This window comes from Maylandia zebra, linkage group LG19 (genome assembly GCF_041146795.1).
Source record: "Maylandia zebra isolate NMK-2024a linkage group LG19, Mzebra_GT3a, whole genome shotgun sequence".
NCBI lineage: Eukaryota > Metazoa > Chordata > Actinopteri > Cichliformes > Cichlidae > Maylandia > Maylandia zebra.
In genome coordinates, this window is record NC_135185.1 from 5,731,669 (window position 1) to 5,751,470 (window position 19,802).

Below are 19,802 nucleotides of genomic sequence, written 5' to 3' on the forward strand. Positions count from 1 at the left end.
TCAAGCTTGAATATTATTAGTTTTGGTAGTTAATTATTTGGGCAATTTCTACAGTTTCCAATGCTGGTTCTTTGTGAGTGTACCTGTCACTGCATCCAGCTGTTTGTAAAAGCTGGAAGAGGAGAAGAGAGGATGGTGAGAGGAGGGGACGGGCGGTCTGTGGAGAAGGCAGGGAGGGGAGGGATGGTGGGTTAGCGCTTGCTAGCAGATGAGCCACCATCATGGAGTAGTCTCCTCACCAGCCTGTAAGTACCTCTCACCCTGATCTGGAGACTTCATCACGCCCCGTCCGACCTGGCGCGTGAGGCTGGAAAAGCGGACGGGTGAAAGGGTGGGGGGGCAGATTGGGTGTTTTGTTATGATAAGGAGACGAAGGTTGAGGAGCAAAGGGGGATGGGCTGAGCTTTGTTGATGCAGGCACGTAGGCAGGCAGGCAGGCAGACACACACCGAGTCTTTCAGAGCTAATTCAGTTTAGCTTGGGCTTGCCTCGTGCGCGTTTACATTCAAATAAAAGGTTGGACAGCAGATGTGTATTTTTGTGAGGGTATGCAGCGGCATGTTTTTGGTGGTGTTCTCCGTTCCTCTGTCTAGTGCAACATCATCACATATGGTACAGATGTGCAGCCCAGAGCTCACACCTGCACAGAGACACATAAAAACAAACATGCATCATCAGCTAAATATGGAGCAGGGGAACCCCTGTTCTATCTCTGCTACTGGGGCAGCAACAGCATCCAACATTCCCAGTCTGTGTCTGTATGCAAAGCAGAAAACTTGGTGGGCTCAATGCAGCTTGTTGCTGCATCAGACTCATTGTTGCATCATTGAGCTGTACTGCCTCGTATGCACAGTGGGCACATTGATTAGTACATGACACACAGCTACACTTTTTATTGTAGTTCTGGACGACATTACTGCTACTTTCAATGAAATCAGTGGACATAAATGACCCTGGAGAGACAAATCTAATAGACTGTTAAGAGCAACCTAGAGAAAAGCAAACAAACAGCATCCCAGCTCGCTCTGAAGATCCACTTTAACTTCACAGGAGGTTTCTTCATGTCAATAAGGAGTTTTTTCTTCCCACTGTTGCCAAGCGCCTCCTCCTAGGGGGCCGTCTGATTGTTGGGCTTTCTGTATTACAGTGTTTATTGCTATATGGATAAAAATGAATAAATTGAATTAAGTCCCATCATAATAACTTACAAAATTTGAAGTTAGACAATTGTTGAAAAATTGTGTTAATAATTAATGTATTTTTTAACCCAATTTTTAATTGGGTTAAAAAATACATCAATAAAAAACATTACAAATGTGATTAATTAAAGAGCAAAGATCCAGATGTGAGGTATAAATCATTTAAAACATTTATTGAGATAAGCTAAGGTTATATATTCATACATCTGCACTGACCAAGAATTGCCAAAAGATTCATGAGTGGGTGTATTGTAAGGAAATCAAAAGCATTCACAAAACCCAGAATAACCCAGAACACCAATCTATCACAGAAGTGATGTTAAACGACATTCACAATGAAGTCTCATTGATCAGCTATACAATAATTTTAGGCCACCTGATCCAAATTCATATCAAATGCAATAATCCAAATAACGTCTTAAAGTCCTCTAAACATTGTCCCCTCAACCTTAAAGCACAATGATAACCAGCAGTTAAGAGTGAACGGAGGAAAGAAAACTTCACCTGTAGCTTTGAGAAAGAGTTTTGAACTTGAAAATTAATAACGATACTTAAAATACTATAATAGTATAATAATCTATAACATTACTTTTATTTCACTAAAAGTTTTGGCATTCAGGTCGAAGTATAGCATAAATGGCAGAGGCTGTCATTAGGCTCTAAAGGTGTTCCAAATGTTTCTTATTTTTGTGGCACCAAAGAAATGAAAGGCAGTGCATAATATTTTCAGCAAAAGGGAATAAGAAAAACCTTACATACAGCAGATGAACGTCTGTATCCAACACGTACACAAAACTCCAAATGACTAATAATCCTTTAAGTGGTCAAACAGCTTAAGGTGGCAACAACCACAATGTCATTATGATTTCAGATTGTCTGCTTTTACTTGACAGCACAGAGAACACAGGAGTGATAAATAAACTCTGCTCTTCACTGAGTTTTCCTTCTTGAGGTACTTGGAGCGGTTTGATGTGTTTTTTCCAGTAAATTTTTGTTACTGAGAGACATGATCATTAAGAAACTTTCTCTGTCACACAGTTTGTGTGCCGAGTTTATTCTTTCAACTACAAAAATATCTTAACAAAAACTTGTTGTTGGATAGTTGTCTTCATGTCATTCCCCAGTTTTTGTAACCCGCTGATGTCACTAAAAGTCATGTTGTTGTTTTTTTAATTTGGCGTTGGGCCGGTGTATCGAACAAATTCCAGGACGTTTGAGGACATTAGGTGCCCCATCCTTGCTATGGCTAAGATAGAAGCTGCAAAAACATATTTGTGTTAAGAGCAGTGACAGACCACACTCTGGATGTGAGTTCCATCCGAGCCTGCAATTTAGTGAATATTAAGATGTGGAATTTTTTACTTCTGGTCACATGACGTTGCTGAGTCACCTCTCTCCTCTCTGCGTGTGTTGTGGAATGAACCGATGTAGGTCACTGACCTGAGAGCTGTGCTGGAATGCAGCCGCTCTCTCAGACAACACGCAGCTCTCAGTCAGATGTAGGTCAGCTTGCAGCGTGGCTTATAATGGCTCCCGTTGTGTCATTCGTTGGAACGACAGCAGCGCTTCCCACACAAAGTTAAAACCTGCCACAGTGCTAATGTGTGACATGGGGCTGAACGTAGCGTTCACAGTGGCAGGTTGATGGGTGTTTGCTCAGCATCCTTAGTGTCCTAATTCAGTTTTTTGTCTCCTCAAATTGCATGATGAAAACAAAACCTTGTGTTACACACTTGAGACAAACAGACAAACAAATGCATGCATTATTTAAAGAGCTGGTGTATGTAAGACTTGCAGATTTTGACTTCAGATGCAGGCTGCTGCTTGCTAAAGCTGTTTACATGTATTATGTTCCTTTAAGCTATTTAACATACCTGTAGCTTTAGGCAGAGAGCCACAAATGGGGCACAGAAGTCAGAAACTGACTGGGGGAATTTTTTTTGAAGGTTTTTTACCCTTTCTGGTGATCTGTGACAAGCTAAACTCCAGTGAGAACTGTTCTAATGTGATGCATCTTTCCTCGACAGGGTGAGGAAGCTGAAAGAGACGCTGGTGACGGTGCAGCAGCTTGATAAGAACATGAGCAACCTGCGGACGTGGCTGTCCCGTATTGAGACAGAGCTAGCCAAGCCGGTGGTCTACAGCACCTGCCACAGTGATGAGATTCAGAGGAAACTAGCTGAACAGCAGGTGGGCAAAGATGGAAGGACTTGTGTGAGATGCATTAACTTATGAAAGTGTGTATTTTTAAAGATTCAGTCAAAACCTACAAAGTCCTGCAAGACCAGGAAACTAAAGATCTAAAATTTCATTTCAAGATCTACATGAAGTACCTCTTAATAACTAATATAACCTCTAAGAAGAAGAGAACAGTTGGCACAATGCTGTGTGACAACTGGAGTGATTATTTCTTTGATTGTTTGGTATTTAAAGCCAATCGCCTCCCACAGCCATGTGAAAAAGGAAGATCTCATGAAAGGTGAGCAAATCACCTTTTATGGTTTCTTTGTGGAAGAAAAACGAGAGCTCTCTGTACAAATCTACTGAACTCGGACATCTTCAAGGTAAAAAAAGGAAAAAGGGGCACTTAAAGTGCTATTTTAGAAATGCACGAGGTAGAATTAGGACTCCACTGTGAGGGGAGACATTGCGTCTGGTTTTAAACCCTTTATGTTATGGCCACCCTGTGGTGGTCCAAAGCATACTAACATAAGAGTGAATAATGTGCGCTGCAAAGTAAAATCTCAGCAAGGCTCTGCTAAGAGAGGAGTTTGTGAAGGAGAGAGCTGTCACGCTGGGCTGAGAGATGGTAAATGCACTGAGGCAGAGCTCATGAGGAGGTCCAAAAAAAGGTAAATGGACTTTAGCCTGTTACTCCATTTGTCATCTGCCATATAGCAGTACTTTGGGAAATGGCTAAAAGTTCCAGGTCTTAGAGCAAAGATGGGTGGAAGGGTTCAGAGGGAGAAATATTGTTTTTATGTCTTGGGTAGAGTTGCCTGTTTGCCTCTCGGGTTTTGGAAAAATCTCATATAGATATGCACGTTTGATAGTATACGGATGAGATCAGGTGACAGTGGTTGTTGGACCTGTGGTTCATTTTGCATTTTTTAATCACTGGATTAAACATTTAAATGCACACGTATATAGCATTAAATGTGACAAATGGGCACATTCCCTTTAAACCCACAATGTGTTTATTCTTGTTTTAAAAAAGGGTTAGGGTACGTTGGTCAAAATATGTGAATTTGCTAAAGTCAGACCACATTATCAACAAGCACAGTAATGCTTTAAAAGAACAGAATAACTCCCAGACCTACCTTGATTAAATGCATGAATAGAATACAACATAGTGTTTATTTATTTATAGTGTTTATTTTGTAAAAGAGTAAACACCAACCCTGCAGCACTTTTTGGCAGGGCTTTTTTAAATTGTTCATTCTGTATTCTGTCATGTATGCAATTTTTGGTTACTGTGAAGGTATGTAGGTACACGCGTTAAACAAATGCAAACAGAGAACGTAACATCGCATTTGAAACATTTTGAAAGTTTTTTACAAAAACCTTTAGATGTTAACAAGGGTTCAGTGAGATTGTCCCACCCATTAAGCAGGAGGTACATATACACACACACGCACGCATATATATTATTGTTTCCATTTTATATAACTGCAACTCTTTCAGCTTTACCACATTATTTTAGAAATAAGTACTAAAACTCAGTGATCAGCCTTTCCCTTAAAAGCTGGGCCCCACAAACTGGTTGACATGAGCCACTTTTTCTGTGAGAAACTCAACATTTTCTGAACTTCTGAAAGTGCTCTACTCTGCCACAAGCATGTCAGCCTGAGTGCTCCTTACTTTTTTGGGGTCTAAAATGCGACTGACTGCTACGTAGTAACTGAACTTGTCAGCACTGCTAGTAACCCAAGAGTTTGGAGAATTTTCTTTCTTTTTTTATGTCTTTTTTTTATGATGGATTTGGGGGTCAAAGCAAGCACAGATGTGTTCATTTGACAAGTTAACAGTGAAAGGGGTTCACTAATTTCTTAAATCACTGAATATCTCTAGCTAATGATTTTTCTCCACTCAGAATTTTACAGATCTGTGCAGTTCAGGGGAAAAGATACACTTAGAATCTGCAAAACAAATTGGACTCCAGCTTTCTGTCTAAATCTGGACAGGGACGTGTCTGAAGAAATAGAGCTCATATCTGATGAAAGAAATGGTGGCAGTTGTAAAGGAGTGAAATGGAGACAGATGACAGGCAAAATGAAAGGAGACGAATTCGAATCGGCGTGGCGATGTGCAGAGCCTTAAAGAAATTGGACTTCTCCTGTTCCTCAGAAAAAGGCTGCAGGTCTCTCCATTAGCAGATGAGGGATGGCTGAAATGACTCCTGTGTGGATAGGCACTTTAAGCTTTCACTGGTCACCATGGCAACCTAGAGAGTGGTAACTTTGAACAAACAAAAAGTGGTGTCCAGCCCCAGTGAGGGAGCTCTCGCTGTCTCTCTCTCATGCTTACGTACTCACACACACACTCACACACACACACTCACACAAACTCTGGGAAAAGGCAAAAATGAGGAAAAAACTAAGAACATAACACCAAGGGCCAAAACGAACAGCACCCGGGAATCATGCTGTGCTGTGTCTACAGATTGCAGGCCTCAAAACAAACCAGAAAAATACAGAGTTTGGGTTTTACTTTGTGATTTCTAGAAGAGGAGAAAGTTAAAGAAAAAGTTTTTTTGTCTTTTGTTTTATCTGTGCCGGTTGGCATTCAGGATCTGCAACGGGACATCGAGCAGCACACAGAGAGCGTGGCCTCGGTGCTGACGCTGTGCGACGTCCTGCTCCACGATGCCGATGCCTGCGGCAGTGACTCGGAGAACGACTCGATCCAGCAGACCACCCTCAGCCTGGACCGCCGCTGGAGAAACATCTGTGCCATGTCCATGGAGAGGAGGATGAGGTGAGCAGCCAGGAAGGGTTGAAGATTGTTTACTGATTCTTTAGTTTACAGTGGTTGGAGGGGTCTTACACCTTCCAGAGCTCGGGCTACTGTGATTAGAAGTTAACATGTGCCTTTTCTGCCCTCAGAATTGAGGAAACGTGGCGTCTCTGGTGTAAGTTCCTCGATGACTACTCTCGCTTTGAACACTGGCTGAAGACGGCAGAACTGACAGCAGCCAGCCCCGACTCCGCCGACGTCCTCTACACCAGCGCCAAGGAGGAACTCAAGAAGTTTGAGGTCAGCAGATTATTTTGCTCTCTGTTTGGGTGGACCTAAATAATTGGGATTTCTGTGCATTCTGATATTAGCACTACAGGAAAAGCCAGGGGTATGTTAAAATGTAAAAAGGTCAGCTCATTCATTAAAAAAAGGAAAGGAAATTAAAAACTCCCTTTTGAAAAGAAGAAGCCGGTAGCACCAGGCAGCCACTTGCTGTGATGGGTGAGGGAGACAGGACAGCATGAATGTCTGGTCCAGAGGGAAAAAGGTTCAGCAGCTGTTAAATAGCTGTTTTCAATTTTTGTTTTTCTTTCTAATTTTATATTTCCCTTGAATCAGCAGACACCAAAGACGCATCAAACACAGTTTTAAGTGCTCAGGTGTCCTGTTGCGCTGTGACTCACTGGTGACCTTTGGTGCGCTGGTCTAGATTAGAAGCACAGATTAGTGTCTGGTAATCTGGAATTTGCTGAAATGCCTTCATTTCTACAGCAACAGGGAACCAGTGTATATAGTGGTGTTTAAAAAATACCAGTGACCTACATTATGTATCCTGGCTGTCAGTGACATATTATGGAAGCTGTGGAGTGTCATTATTAAAGATGCAAATCAGCTGTGGGTTGTATTTATAAAGAAAAGGTTATTTCACACAGCCTTATAACCAGTGCTCACATTTCTGTTGTGGAATCAACAAAATTTGCTTTAACAACTTTCTGTAAGTGACTAGTTGTTCTTTGTTTTCAGGGGATTTTTTCTTAACGTAATCTTCAACACGGCTATGTTAACAGATACATCAAAGCATGTGCACTCTATTAAAGCACCCGCTCCAGCTTGAAGTGTTCTTCTCATTGACACTCATGTGTGACTTTCAGGCGTTCCAGCGGCAGGTTCATGAGCGCCTGACTCAGCTGGAGCTGGTCAACAAACAGTACCGCCGTCTGGCCCGAGAAAACCGCACCGACGCCGCCAGCAAACTTAAGGTCATGGTCCACGAGGGGAACCAGCGGTGGGACAGCCTGCAGAGGAGGGTCGCAGCCGTGCTCCGCAGACTGAAGGTGAGAAAGGAGGTCGGAGGTCAGGACTGGCTGAAGGTACCTTAGGAAAGCTACTCCGTTAGAAGCAAGAGTGACTGTGAAATTAAAAAAATAAATAGATATACATACATATATATATTTATATATAAACAGAAATCAAACATTGTTGTGTTTCAGGCATTATCAGATGATCTGTGTAGTATCTCCCTGCTCCACGCTAAGCTGTCAGGATTTAGGTCACCTCTCAGACGGTGACAGGGCACATGGCATCGTGTTGGCAGGAAGGCGTTTTCCTCGTGCCATGTGCTTCTGAACAGATGGAGATGTTTTTGTTGCTTTATGGAGATGCCTTGTAATCAAAGAATTCCGCTGCTTGGTGCCAATTGCCAATAAGGCACGTACAGCGGCAAGAGCTCTCACAAAATCCGATTTTCTGCGACATTATGGGCTACATTAATGGGAAATGATTAATACAAAAAACACAAGTGTAGAGAGTCTGTAACCATAACTGTGCAGATGGGTTCTGTATCACCAGTTTGCATCACAGTAGTTGTTACTAAGGTTGGGCGATATGTAAAGTTTTTCAAACCGACAATCGTTAGTCCAGTAAATAACGATATATTTGCACAGGTGACTTTTTGATGGGCGGAGCAATGTAATCATGCATGGACTGAGTTGGGCATTTAGAAGGAGGGAATATTTTACCTTCTTTTCTTGTTTGTTTCAGTATTAATATAGCTCTTTTTTGCTTCATTCATTTATTTGAGATTCGCCAAATCACACAAAAGACTTCATGTCTGAGATTGTTTTTTAATGTTCGCTGGAAGAGACATTTTGATTTTTAACTTACTTTTTGTATAATTTTGTATTTGTTGTTTGGTTGAGTGTGTAAGTCAGATAAACACTGGAACAGCCTGTAAACACGGTTATAGTGGACAAAAGAAGCCAGTTTCCCTTTCTTTTCCTCCCCATCTCCCCACATAGGCTACTGCCTTTCTGTCTTTCTGTTAAGAGTAATTGAATTGAGTAATTGAATCACTGCATTTGGGCGCACTCTGAGGAGGGTGCGTTAGTTCGCAGATAGAAGAGGGTACCGTAAAAAAGGCTCTATTATTTTTTCTGTCGACTGCTTCTCTTAGCTTCAACATTATTAACAAACTTACTCATGGGCAAATAAATAAATAAATAAATCGCTCTTTTGGTGAAAGGCTCAGCCTATCAACAATCGCCCAACCTTATGTGACACTACACTTACACAGCAAGTTGATATCTGGATCACATAAGCCGGCAATATTTGTAGCACACAGTTTATGGCATCAAAGGAATATACTAAAAGTAATATTTCTGTCCTATTCAGTATTTTACGTCTCAAAGAGAAGACTTTGAGGGAACTCGTGAGGGGATCCTCGTTTGGCTGACTGAAATGGACCTTCAGCTCACCAATGTAGAGCACTTCTCAGAGAGCGATATCGAAGAGAAAATGAGAGAGCTAAACGTGAGTATTTCCCTACTGATGTTGCGCTGTAACATTATCCTGTTTACATATTGATGGACTGGCTGGGTCTCTCACTGGCTGAAATATTTTCATACCGTCGTGTCATTTACCTCTGCAGGGTTTTCAGCAGGAGATTACCCTGAACACCAACAAGATCGATGCCCTGATCGTATTTGGGGAGAACCTGATCCAGAAGAGTGCTCCTCTGGACGCTGTGCTTATTGAGGATGAGCTGGAGGAGCTCCACTCCTACTGCCAGGAGGTGTTTGGCAGAGTGGCTCGCTTCCATCACCGCCTAGTCAATAGACGTCCGGTTAGTAGTATAAATGACTCAGAAAAAATAAAAAAGCTGGAGTTTTCTCAGACTGGCTGTACCTGTAAACTGCTGCTCTGAGAATGAATGGGATAAAAGCATTTGTTTTTGTTTTGTTTTTTTTAATCTGAGGACATGCTTGATTTTTTAAATATGTGTCTAACTCACAGACATTAACTTCAAGAGACATTTGTCATCTTATTTATCAGGGTTTTTTTTTTCCAACCTGCAGGTTCTGGAGGAGGAGGAGAGGGAGAGGTCAGACCGAGACACAGACCGAGACGATTCACCCGATTTGACCCCGTCCTGGATGGCGGAGAGGAGAAGGAAGGAGGTGGATATAGCAGTGGGAGGAGTTTCAGGTGGACCACAGGTGATGTGCCACCTCCTGGTACCCCCTATAGAGCGATCAGGAAGAGAGACCCCCCTCAGTGTGGATTCCATCCCCCTAGAGTGGGATCACACAGTCGACGTGGGGGGGTCATCATCCCATGAGGACGACGAGGATGCCACCTTCTTCAGCGCTCTGTCAGGTTAGCTTCGTGTCAGGACTTTAGGCTCATGGGTTAAGTTATGTTAAATAGCATTCTGTATTAATTCTTCAGATGAAAAAAGCTGAAAAAAAGCCGTTTTTGATATTCCTGTAACACCTTTAACACCTTTGCAGATCTCCATATCCTCAGCTGTGAGACTTTAACCTCCACTGTTTCTTACAGACATGAAGGTCACAGAGAATTCAGAGTCGTTTTTTAAAGTGACTGCCAGTGCAGTGAAAGCAGCCTCGGGTAGGCGCTCTGCCTCCTGCATGTGTCTGCTTTGCTATGCATTTTTTTTTTTCAACTAGCATCCTGCTTTCACCTTTTTTAATCTTTTCTCTTATTTCACCCCATTTCCACCATGAGTCACAAATGTGGCTGCGCACGGCCGCAAATTATCATTCACTTTGAAATGTTTGGTTTGGTTTGGTTAGCGATTGAAGATCATGAGACCTGCATGATACTGCAAGTCGGTTGTGTGTGTTTCTTCAATCCATTTGTGGTTTATTCATTTGGTTTATGCACGGTGAACCTTTTCATGCATGTGTCGGAGGGCTGGTGAAAGGAGCTGTCTTTCCATCATTACTCTTGTCACTGAAGTTTTTATTTGAAATTTAACAGTCACTGTTTTCTCCTCTCGGTCTCCTCAGTGAAGTCAGTGACTGACATGCCGAGCTGGCATCTGCCTGGCTCCCCGGAGAGGAAACAGCTTCCTCGAGATATCATCCAAGCCCTGAGCTCTTTCCCTACACATACAACCGGCACTTCCTTCCATCAGCAGGGCTATGTACGTACAAACACACGATACTTATTGGGTCCAACGTCAGGTCCAAATTAAACACAATAGAAATGGTACACTATGATAGATTTTTGAAGACTTTTTATCATCTTTCATATTTCTAAGAATAAAACACATAGGCATAAGAATGCAGTGTGCTTCCTTTTTTCTTTTTTTTTAAACCAGTGTAACGCCTCAAACTGATTGTGTGTGTATCTGTGTGTTCAGGCGAAGCTAATGTCAGAGTGCAGTGGCAGCATCGACAGCGTGAAGAGGGTCAAACTCATGCTGAACGATGAGGAGGAGCTGGAGGATGCAGGCCTGACCAGCAGCACGGCCAGCAAGCATACCAGCACGGGTACGCAGACAGAGATAACCGCAGGTGCGAGAGGTCTCACTCTGTTTGAAACATGTAACAGTAGGGATCATGCTGGAGGTCCTGAAGGCAAGTCGGAAAACACATTTTCAGAAAATCCACACACTAAAATACAGGACAAAAATTTACTAACATGGACTCAAACTCCAAATGTACCTTTGTTGATAATGGAGCAAGGAAATAGACCAGAGGCTGCCAAAGCTCTTGGGTCTGGCAGATCCACCTGAGACGTCTTTGAAAAAAAGAGGACATAAAAGGGGGATGGATAGTGGAGTACAGAAATCTTGAACAGATCCGTGTGTGTGGCAAGTAGCATTTATACACATACTCATCCCTCTTCCTTGTTTCCTCAGGTGTTATCGAGCGCTGGGAGCTGCTACAAGCACATAAAAACGCAGCGGACATCAAGCAGGACCTGGAACAGTGGCAGAAGCTTAACTCTGACCTGTCTGATGTCACTTCCTGGCTTGGCAGGGTGCTGCCAGAGCTGGAGAGGCTGAAGAGAATAGCACCGTCCACCAGCATCCGAGACATCGAGGTCAACATCAGGAAACTCAAGGTAACAACCAATCTGAGAGCAGGAGGACGTTCGCGGAAGTAAAATAGGCAAATGAAAAAGTGAAACCTTGGGATATTTTCCTAGGATGGGCATAACTGAAGTGTATACGCTGCTCAAAAAACATGAAAGGAACATTTAGAAAACAATCATGTTGGATGGCTGCATATATGGACTGACTAATGTGATAGGAACAAAAGGACGCCACATCATTTGATGGGGCCGAAAATTATAAACCTACAGAGGGGTGAATTCAAACGGACCGTGAAAATCAAAATGAAAAAATTACAAAGCACGCTAGTCCATTCTGCAGAAATTTCATTGCAGCAACTCAGAAATGCTACTCAACACTTTGCTTGGCCCCCATGTGCTTTTATGCATGCCTCATGGACGGTGTCCTGGGGGATTTCCTCCCAAATCTGGACACTCTGAGGTGTAACCTGGCAGCATCGGCTGAACCAAAACATAATGTCCAGGAGGTATTCTATTGAATTTAGGTGAGCGTCGAGGCCAGTCAGTAGTATAAATTACTTCATGCTCCAACTCCAAGGCTGGGGGAGCCAAGGACTCACTGCACCAGTGTAGAGTCTGACAAGATGTTCATCCCAATACTTGGGAATCAAGGTGCTGTTGCCTGTTACAGGCAGCGTAATTTTCTTCTTGACTTCTTCAGACCATGTCACATGTGCTCAGGGTGGACCTGCTCTTGTGCGGTGCTGCTCATCTGTGAAAAGCACAGGGTGGGTTGCCAATTTTGGTATTCTATGGCAAATGCCAGTTGGACTCCACAGTGCTGGGCAGTGAGCACAGAGCCCACTGAAGGTCATTTTGTAGCTCTGGAAGAGCTCATCCTGTTACTCCTTGCACAGAAACAGATATCAGTCCAGCTGATGGATTAAGGGCCTTCTATGGCTCTGTCCAGCTCTCCTAGTCTCCTGCCTGTCTCCTGGGATCTCTTCCATACTCTTGAGACTGTGATGGGAGACACAGCAAACCTTCTGGCAATCTCACGTATTGATGTGCCATCATAGAGGAGTTGGACTACCTGTGTAACCTCTGTAAGGTCCAGGTATCTCCTGATGCTAACAGCAATGACGCTCACCTTAGCCAAATTCAAAACTACTGAAAAAACAGTCCGAAAAGATCAGAGTGCACCTTTTTTAAATTTCATTAACACCAAAGTAGCTGAAACTGATTAACAACCTCCTCTGCTACTTAACTGCCCAGATCATATCCCAAAAGTTTAACTGACTTGCTGTCGATTAGATTGAGTAGACTATATACTTCAGATCAAACCACATCTAAAGTGACATTGTTTCTCCTCCTGCTCTCCTCTTCCTTATTAAAAAAATAAATAAATAAATCAGGTAATATTTGATTTTTCCTGTGCTAACTTCAATTTTATTGGATTATAAGATAATATTATTGAATATATAACATGTTAAAGATTTATGTTTTTTCATGATGAACTTATTGTCAATTATCTTTTAAAGAAGTGTTAATTTATTCAGCGTGGATAAAGACAAGATTAGAGGAAAAATCTTATAGATGTGTTAACAAAAAGAGCTGTTTTTGGTGAGAAATTAGGATTCCAGCAGTTGCATGGTGAGAGCTCTGCTCTTTGTTTTGTTTTTTTTCCTGATTTAGATGTTAAAAAAAATCTTCCATTTTAAATGACATTGACAAGACTGGAAATAACGTGTGAAGACTGAAAGTAGATGAGTTGTCATGTCATTTGTCCTACTGAAGAGAATGGGCTGGAGGATGTTCATTTATTTTGTATAATTTAACTCCAATTTTAGCAGGATTATATCAAATAAAACTGCATGCAGCCTTTCCTTGTGCTCACTCCACCCAACTTAACTTTTTCTTCTGATTAACAACCGTTTGGGGAAATACAAGTCACAATGCAGAATAATCAAAGTCGAATGAAAGGAATGTCAGCACAGTAGATTTTGGAACACTTCATCTGTCGTTTGTCTAAAATTAATGTTTTGGGGGGGGGGGGGTTTCTGCTAAGGAGATGCAGAAGATTTTCAACAGCTACAAGTGTCTGATGATCTCCATCAACCTGAGCAGCCGTCACTTCCTGCGCGGCGACAGCACCGAGCTGCACGAGCAGCAGGAGGCCCTGGACTCAGCCAATCACAGCTGGACTCAGGCCTGCAGCGGCCTGGAGAGCTGGGAGAGGAGCCTGCACTCTGCTGTCATGCAGTGTCAGGTCAGACATGGAGACACCTCCTGAACGTTTACCCCATAGAGTTCAAAATAGTAGGAGTGATTCACAAAATGTGATTTGACCTGAATTGCTCTCCTCTTATTCAGGAATTTCACGAGACGCTACACTCGCTGCTGCTGTGGCTCGCTCAGGCTGAGGACAAACTCCGCACAGTGAACGTCAACGACCGCTCGCACTCTGCACTCCTGCAGCACAGAGACACGCTCACAGTGAGACAAACTATAGTCTTTTTAGTCTTGCCTTATTTTTGCACTAACATCATGTTGACTCTAATAGTCTGGATCTGACAAATATTCACTAAAATTTGTAGATATGGTTGCTGCAATTTCATCCTTGTTTTATACAGGAGACACCTATTCATCTACTCACACGTTGTCAAAACATGACATTCTTCCTGATTGGCATAATAGGTTAAATATACTTGAATGTTTTATGGAAAGCTGCAGTGATTGGTGTAAGTAACACAGAGCCTGTGGAGTCTCAGCTGATGTCTTAATACTGCCCTCTCTGTCGCCACCTGCTGCAGGCTCTGCAGGAGGAGCTGCGTGGCCGGCAACGGCGGGTTTCATCACTGCAGGCAATCTCCTCCCAACTTCTCCTGGAGGCCACTGGAGAGGACAGTGTAGAGGCCAAAGAGAAGGTCCACGTCATCAGCAACAAGCTGCATCTCCTGCTACGGCAGGTGGCTGCAGACCTGCGTACACTGCAGGGAACACTGGTAGGTCCATCTTCCTCTCAAAATCTCTGTCATGATATAAAGCAGCGGTGTCAAATAAAAGTCCTAAAGACCAGAAATGGCCTGGCAAAGAATCCAATTGGACCCACAGACACATGAAGGACTGCAGAGAGTTTGACATTTTACCTGTATTGTTATAAATTTCACTACTTTTCCTTTTCCTATTGGTTAAACCTCCCATTACCATAGAAACAAGGACAATGAAAGATTTTCTTTCACTTGTCCAGCTGTATGTGGCCCACAATGTAACTTGATATAGAGCTATAGTTTATGTGGCTGTGCAAAAACCATAAAAAAAATCAGTTTTTCTGTTTGTGAACATTGTTAAATGTTAAAAGTCAAATACAGTTAGGCCCATAAATATTTGGACAGAGACAAGCTTTTTGTAATATTGGCGCTGTACAATAATTAAATTTGATGCAGTTTTAAATGAAACAACTCAACAATAAAGTCTGAAGTGCAAACTTTCAGCTTTAATTCGGTGGGTTGAACAAAAAGATTAAAATGTGAGGAACTAAAGCATTTTTAACACAATCCCTTCATTTCAGCGGTTTAAAAGTAATCTGACAAATTAAATGCCTGAAAATAAATGTCCATATCTAATACTTAGTTGAAAACCCTTTGCTGGCTGTAAATAAAACTATGATCCGAAGGTGCACCTGCAGATTTTTCTGCCTTCTAGCTCATTGTTGCAGCTTTTAAACTCCGCTATGAGGATAGCACTTTATGGGTCTGCAGCTTCTAAATGATCCCTTCCAAGATGTTTCCCAGAAAAAGACTGTAATTTAGAACGATTCATGCAGGAAAAAGAGCCGGTGTTGAGTTGATCCACTTCCATTAAATTATTTTTGAGTGTAATTCAGATCATATTTTGGTGCACAGCAGTCCAGCTGTAGAGTGGGAATTTCTGGCATGTACTTGCAAGGAGCAAGGGAGAAAACAAACCACCATTCAAGGGTCAATCATTCAAATATATATAAGTCATTTATGTATTATTGGGTCTACCTTACAATAAAGCGCCTGAGGTGACTGTTGTTGTGATTTGGCGAAATTGAATTGAAAAGTGCATGCTCTAATAGCAGTGCCTTTAAACGTGAGTTTTGCCCTCACTGAACTCTGTACTCACATCTGTTCAAACACAAATCTGGGGGAAATGCAAAAATGTGCAGCCGTTTGCTGCTCAACATTCCTCAAAGCCGATCATCTGTCAACGCTCTGAACTCGTGACTTAGAGCTGGTTTGATGAGTCTTGTCTCACTGTCACAGGAAACCTGCTCCACCAGTTCTGAAGTAGAAAGCATTGGTCTGGGAAAGCTCAGCTCACCGCTTCTGCAACAGGTACACCTTGGTGTTTTACCTTTAATTTAGACTGTTCAGAAGCTGCATTAAAATAGAGTAAAATTGAACATGTATTTCAGAATATGATCATTTTAGCAGTGTGATGTGTTAAATAAATAAAAGTAAAATTCATCCACTGAACATCCACCATATTAATAACTGTATTTTTCACTGCATACTCTCCACATTTGAACCTGTCTAGAGTACATTTGGTACACAGGAACATTTTGGTAATTTGGCCAGCAGGGGTGCCGCGGACACAGCCACACACAGAGTTACTTTTTTCTATTTTTAATCTGTTCTGAAAATGTTACTCGTAACACAAAATGTGTTACTGTGTTTAATAAGCTTGACATGCTTTTTATACATGTTAGGTTTAACATTCTTATTAATGCAAAATATTAAAATAGTAAATTTACTCAAGTGTTTAGACTGAGCAATTTTTAGCTACACTGATAACATGCACACATTCACCTGGCATGCTGGTAGTGTGGATGTTTGATTTCATCTCAAAGTACATTTGAGGCAAAAGTCTTGTGATGTGTTACACATTAAGTCCACATTTCCCAGTTCCCAATTAGAATTTTCATCTGGGATTCCCATCAACTCGGACTTCCAGCAATTTTCAGTTGTGCAGGACAAAAGGTTTCAAACTTGTCCTTGTTTCCCCAGTGGTAGTAAATCTGTAAAAAAAAAAGCTGCCTAGAAAAAGACTAAAGTTACAGTTCAGTACTGTATATTACATAAAAAAGACTATATATAAAGTGTCCTTGAAAAGCAGAGAAGCTGAAATGTGTGCTTGTAACACAGAGCCATGGATCAGTGTCTAAATGAGTCTCTCAGATCTGAATGTGCGCTTGAAGCCATTTAGAATAACTAGTTTTATGTGCTGCTCACCACAACAAACACAAGCATAAATTTTGAACTTTTTACTGCATTTTCATAAGTTTTACAGCTGTTCCTATTGATAAAAACCTCCCTTATGGCCATTCATACTACACAAAGTAATTAAGCAATAAACAATTAATGTGTTGACCCCCAGTGCCCCCCATACCAGAGGCAAGAAGGAGAAGATCTGGTTTAATGGGATGTACTGTGAGATCTGTTATTTAAATATAGACATGTGTGGTATCCACAGAAACGTCACAATCTCAGCTAAAAGCTCACAAAACCATTTCAACAACCACTGAACCAAACACAAAGCGCAAACATACACGAACATGCTGTTGGGTGCTGAAAGCCGACATCTCTCAGATTCCAAAACTCCCTGACCAAAAGTCACTGAACCAGCAGCAAAAGATCTTTGGAAAAAATTGTCATGAATTTTGTCTTACCTTCACTGTTTTGCTTCCACCGCGATAAAGTCACACTTCCTGCACAGATATCTCTCCCAGTGTGCTTCGAGACCAGTTTCCTATCAAAAATCTCTATTTTCTGCAAAATTCACTTTCTTATTACACACCATTCTACCATTGTGTAGTGTTGTCAGCCGCTGTCCAAGTGATAAACACATGTGCTTTTTTCTTTGATTCAGGAGGAGGCTGGTCTGCAGGCAGCTCCGGTCAGACAATCAGCAACCAAAAGGTACCTTTTTATTTAATTAGAGTCAGAGTTAAATGAACCTTAAATCAGTCTCTATTCTAAAAAAAAAACAAAAAACTACAATCTTAGATCTCAAAGTGCAAAACGGCTGTTTATATTGCAGATTTGAGAATACAAAAATAAAGATGTTGTTTTTGACTTTTGTTCTGTTTGGTGAACAACATAAACATCTCTTTACTCTCTCAACATTTATCCACTTGCAGGGAGGAGAGACAGGACTCTTCCCCACAGCGACCCCTCTTCTACCGGGTTCTGCGAGCTGCTTTCCCCTTGCACCTGCTCTTCTTCATGCTCCTGGTTCTGGCCTGCCTGGTGCCTCTCTCTGAAGAGAACTACAGCTGTACACTGACCAACAACTTTGCCCGATCTTTCTACCCCATGCTGCACTACACCAACGGCCCCCCACCCACATGATCACTGCCACACTTTGTGTCCATGTTCTCCTTATAAAGGGATAGTAGAAAAAAAACAAAAACAGCCATATAGTGGAGGTAAAAATCCCAAATAGACACCGTTAACAATGTGACGGGTCATGTACCTGCTCCCTCCCATACAAAAATGAAGCACAGTTCTTCATGTCTGAAGGAATCATGTGTTCTTCACTCTAAACTTTATTGCTGTACTAAATTATTTATTTATTTATGCTCCTTAACAAGAAGCCATATTACTGCTGTGTTTAAGTTGTGATTTTTAGATTGTAGATTTGCCAGCTGATTTCCCCGCTGAAACAATTTCACACTTTTCAGATTCAGACGGTGCAAAAGGAAAAAAGGCTCCACGATTTATTTTGATATCTTCTATTTTGTATAGTGCGGTATGAGGGATTCGAGGGCGGTTATTACCAAAGCAACTGAAGAAATGTGAGGAGTACACCAGCCATTTTCTACCACTGCAGCTATTTGTACCGATTTTGTTTGTTTAGGGGGTTTCTTTAGGTTCGGGGGCAGTTGTTAAAAGCACATTTTGTACAGAAAGGAAAAGACACGTGTTCTTTTTCTTATTTGGGTTTTGAAATATTTAAAATAGGAATTGTAAGAGTTTTTTTCTTGTAAATAATGGCAGTGACTCCTTAGCAGACATGCCTTTGTGTATCCAACAGAACAACCATTCTTTTAACTCATAATGTTCTTTTAATGTTATAAATGAATCTTGTATATAATGGAAAACTACTGAGAAAAAAAGGGTAAATTGTTGCTTTCAACTGTGCTATTTAGCTGGGTTGTAATTTAAAAACTCTTAAGTTGATATATTGAAAATGTGATAAACAAACTTTTAAGAGTCAGTGTGATGAATATTTTCCTATGATATACGTGTGATATTTTAGCCGATCACTCAACCTAAGAGTCACCTTGATGCAGCTGTGGTTGCTGTTTCCAAAGTTGCACATTAGCCGGCTAGCAGCTAACTTTGTTCACCTGCTGTTTGGCACTTTTTGCCTAAAAGAACGAGCTGTAGGTTCACAGGTAGTTGGTGGGCTAGCCAGCAATGCATATATACTTAATTCATCCTCTCAGGTGTCCCGTAGCTCAGACAGATAATTAAAATTGTTATATTAAACAATATAAATGAATATAAAAATCTAACAGCTGTAGGAACAAATTCTCTTCCAAAGGTAACTGCCATTTTTACTTCTAAAATATTAGGGAGTGGGTAAATATTATTGTCAAATTTGCTCATGACAGTTTCCTCACAAAGTCGATGTGCAGCTTTACAACAACAACAACCCCCAAAGGCTAAAAACACAATTCATCTACAGACCTGGTAGTTGACTGTGGTTTTGGCCCTATATGTGACTTTTTGTTTTATGTAACCTCACCCATGTATTATGAAAGGGAATTTTATATTTATTTTGAGCTGTATTTATCATAAATTGTACAGCTTTTTTTTTTTGAGGTTTTAAACTTGAGCAGGGCTATCCAACTCGACCAATGACACGAAAGTCTGCAACGATCACCCGTTATTACGTACACATGAGATTTTTCTGAATTGTTTTTTGTTCCAGTGCAGATGAACAGCGCGTCTCAAGAGCCACACGGCACAATTTGAGTTGAACTTGAATGTAAGAAATCGTTTGAGAGGTGAATGTAGCTGTGTCCATGCACAATCAAAGATCATTAAATGTGTGTAATTTACTGTTAAAGTTACTGATAAATGTTATAAAGAAGATTCTATGAGCAATTCAAAACTGTAGATAATTTCAGCCTCGGCACAAAAGCCTCACAGAACAGAAACAACAAAAGGTGTGTAAAGTTTGATTTATTTTGTGATCTCTTATTTATGGGATGTACTGTTTGTAATTTTGAACTGACAATAAACCATGTTTGCCACGATGTGCTGCTGCTGCTGGTTGTGAGTTCACAGA

At 41.4% G+C, this 19,802-nt stretch overlaps 1 protein-coding gene across 4 annotated transcripts in view; it reads left to right on the plus strand.

Annotated features, from left to right (window-relative positions):
- The window catches only part of LOC105940985 (nesprin-2), a 53,734-nt gene extending 33,964 nt beyond the window's left edge, over positions 1-19,770 (plus strand). The window contains exons 34-50 of one of the 4 annotated variants that reach the window (XM_076877462.1): positions 3,227-3,389; positions 5,989-6,176; positions 6,305-6,455; positions 7,310-7,492; positions 8,829-8,966; positions 9,085-9,279; positions 9,512-9,812; positions 9,996-10,064; positions 10,466-10,602; positions 10,822-11,038; positions 11,323-11,528; positions 13,546-13,746; positions 13,851-13,973; positions 14,291-14,482; positions 15,767-15,838; positions 17,373-17,422; positions 17,644-19,770. In XM_076877462.1, the coding sequence (XP_076733577.1) occupies positions 3,227-3,389; positions 5,989-6,176; positions 6,305-6,455; positions 7,310-7,492; positions 8,829-8,966; positions 9,085-9,279; positions 9,512-9,812; positions 9,996-10,064; positions 10,466-10,602; positions 10,822-11,038; positions 11,323-11,528; positions 13,546-13,746; positions 13,851-13,973; positions 14,291-14,482; positions 15,767-15,838; positions 17,373-17,422; positions 17,644-17,854 (2,797 nt within the window). In that variant the 3' untranslated portion in view covers positions 17,855-19,770. The remainder of the gene's footprint in view (positions 1-3,226; positions 3,390-5,988; positions 6,177-6,304; positions 6,456-7,309; positions 7,493-8,828; positions 8,967-9,084; positions 9,280-9,511; positions 9,813-9,995; positions 10,065-10,465; positions 10,603-10,821; positions 11,039-11,322; positions 11,529-13,545; positions 13,747-13,850; positions 13,974-14,290; positions 14,483-15,766; positions 15,839-17,372; positions 17,423-17,643) is intronic. The other 3 variants (XM_012920057.4, XM_076877464.1, XM_076877463.1) reach the window with 3 other exon arrangements.
- Positions 19,771-19,802: the final 32 nt, after the last annotated feature.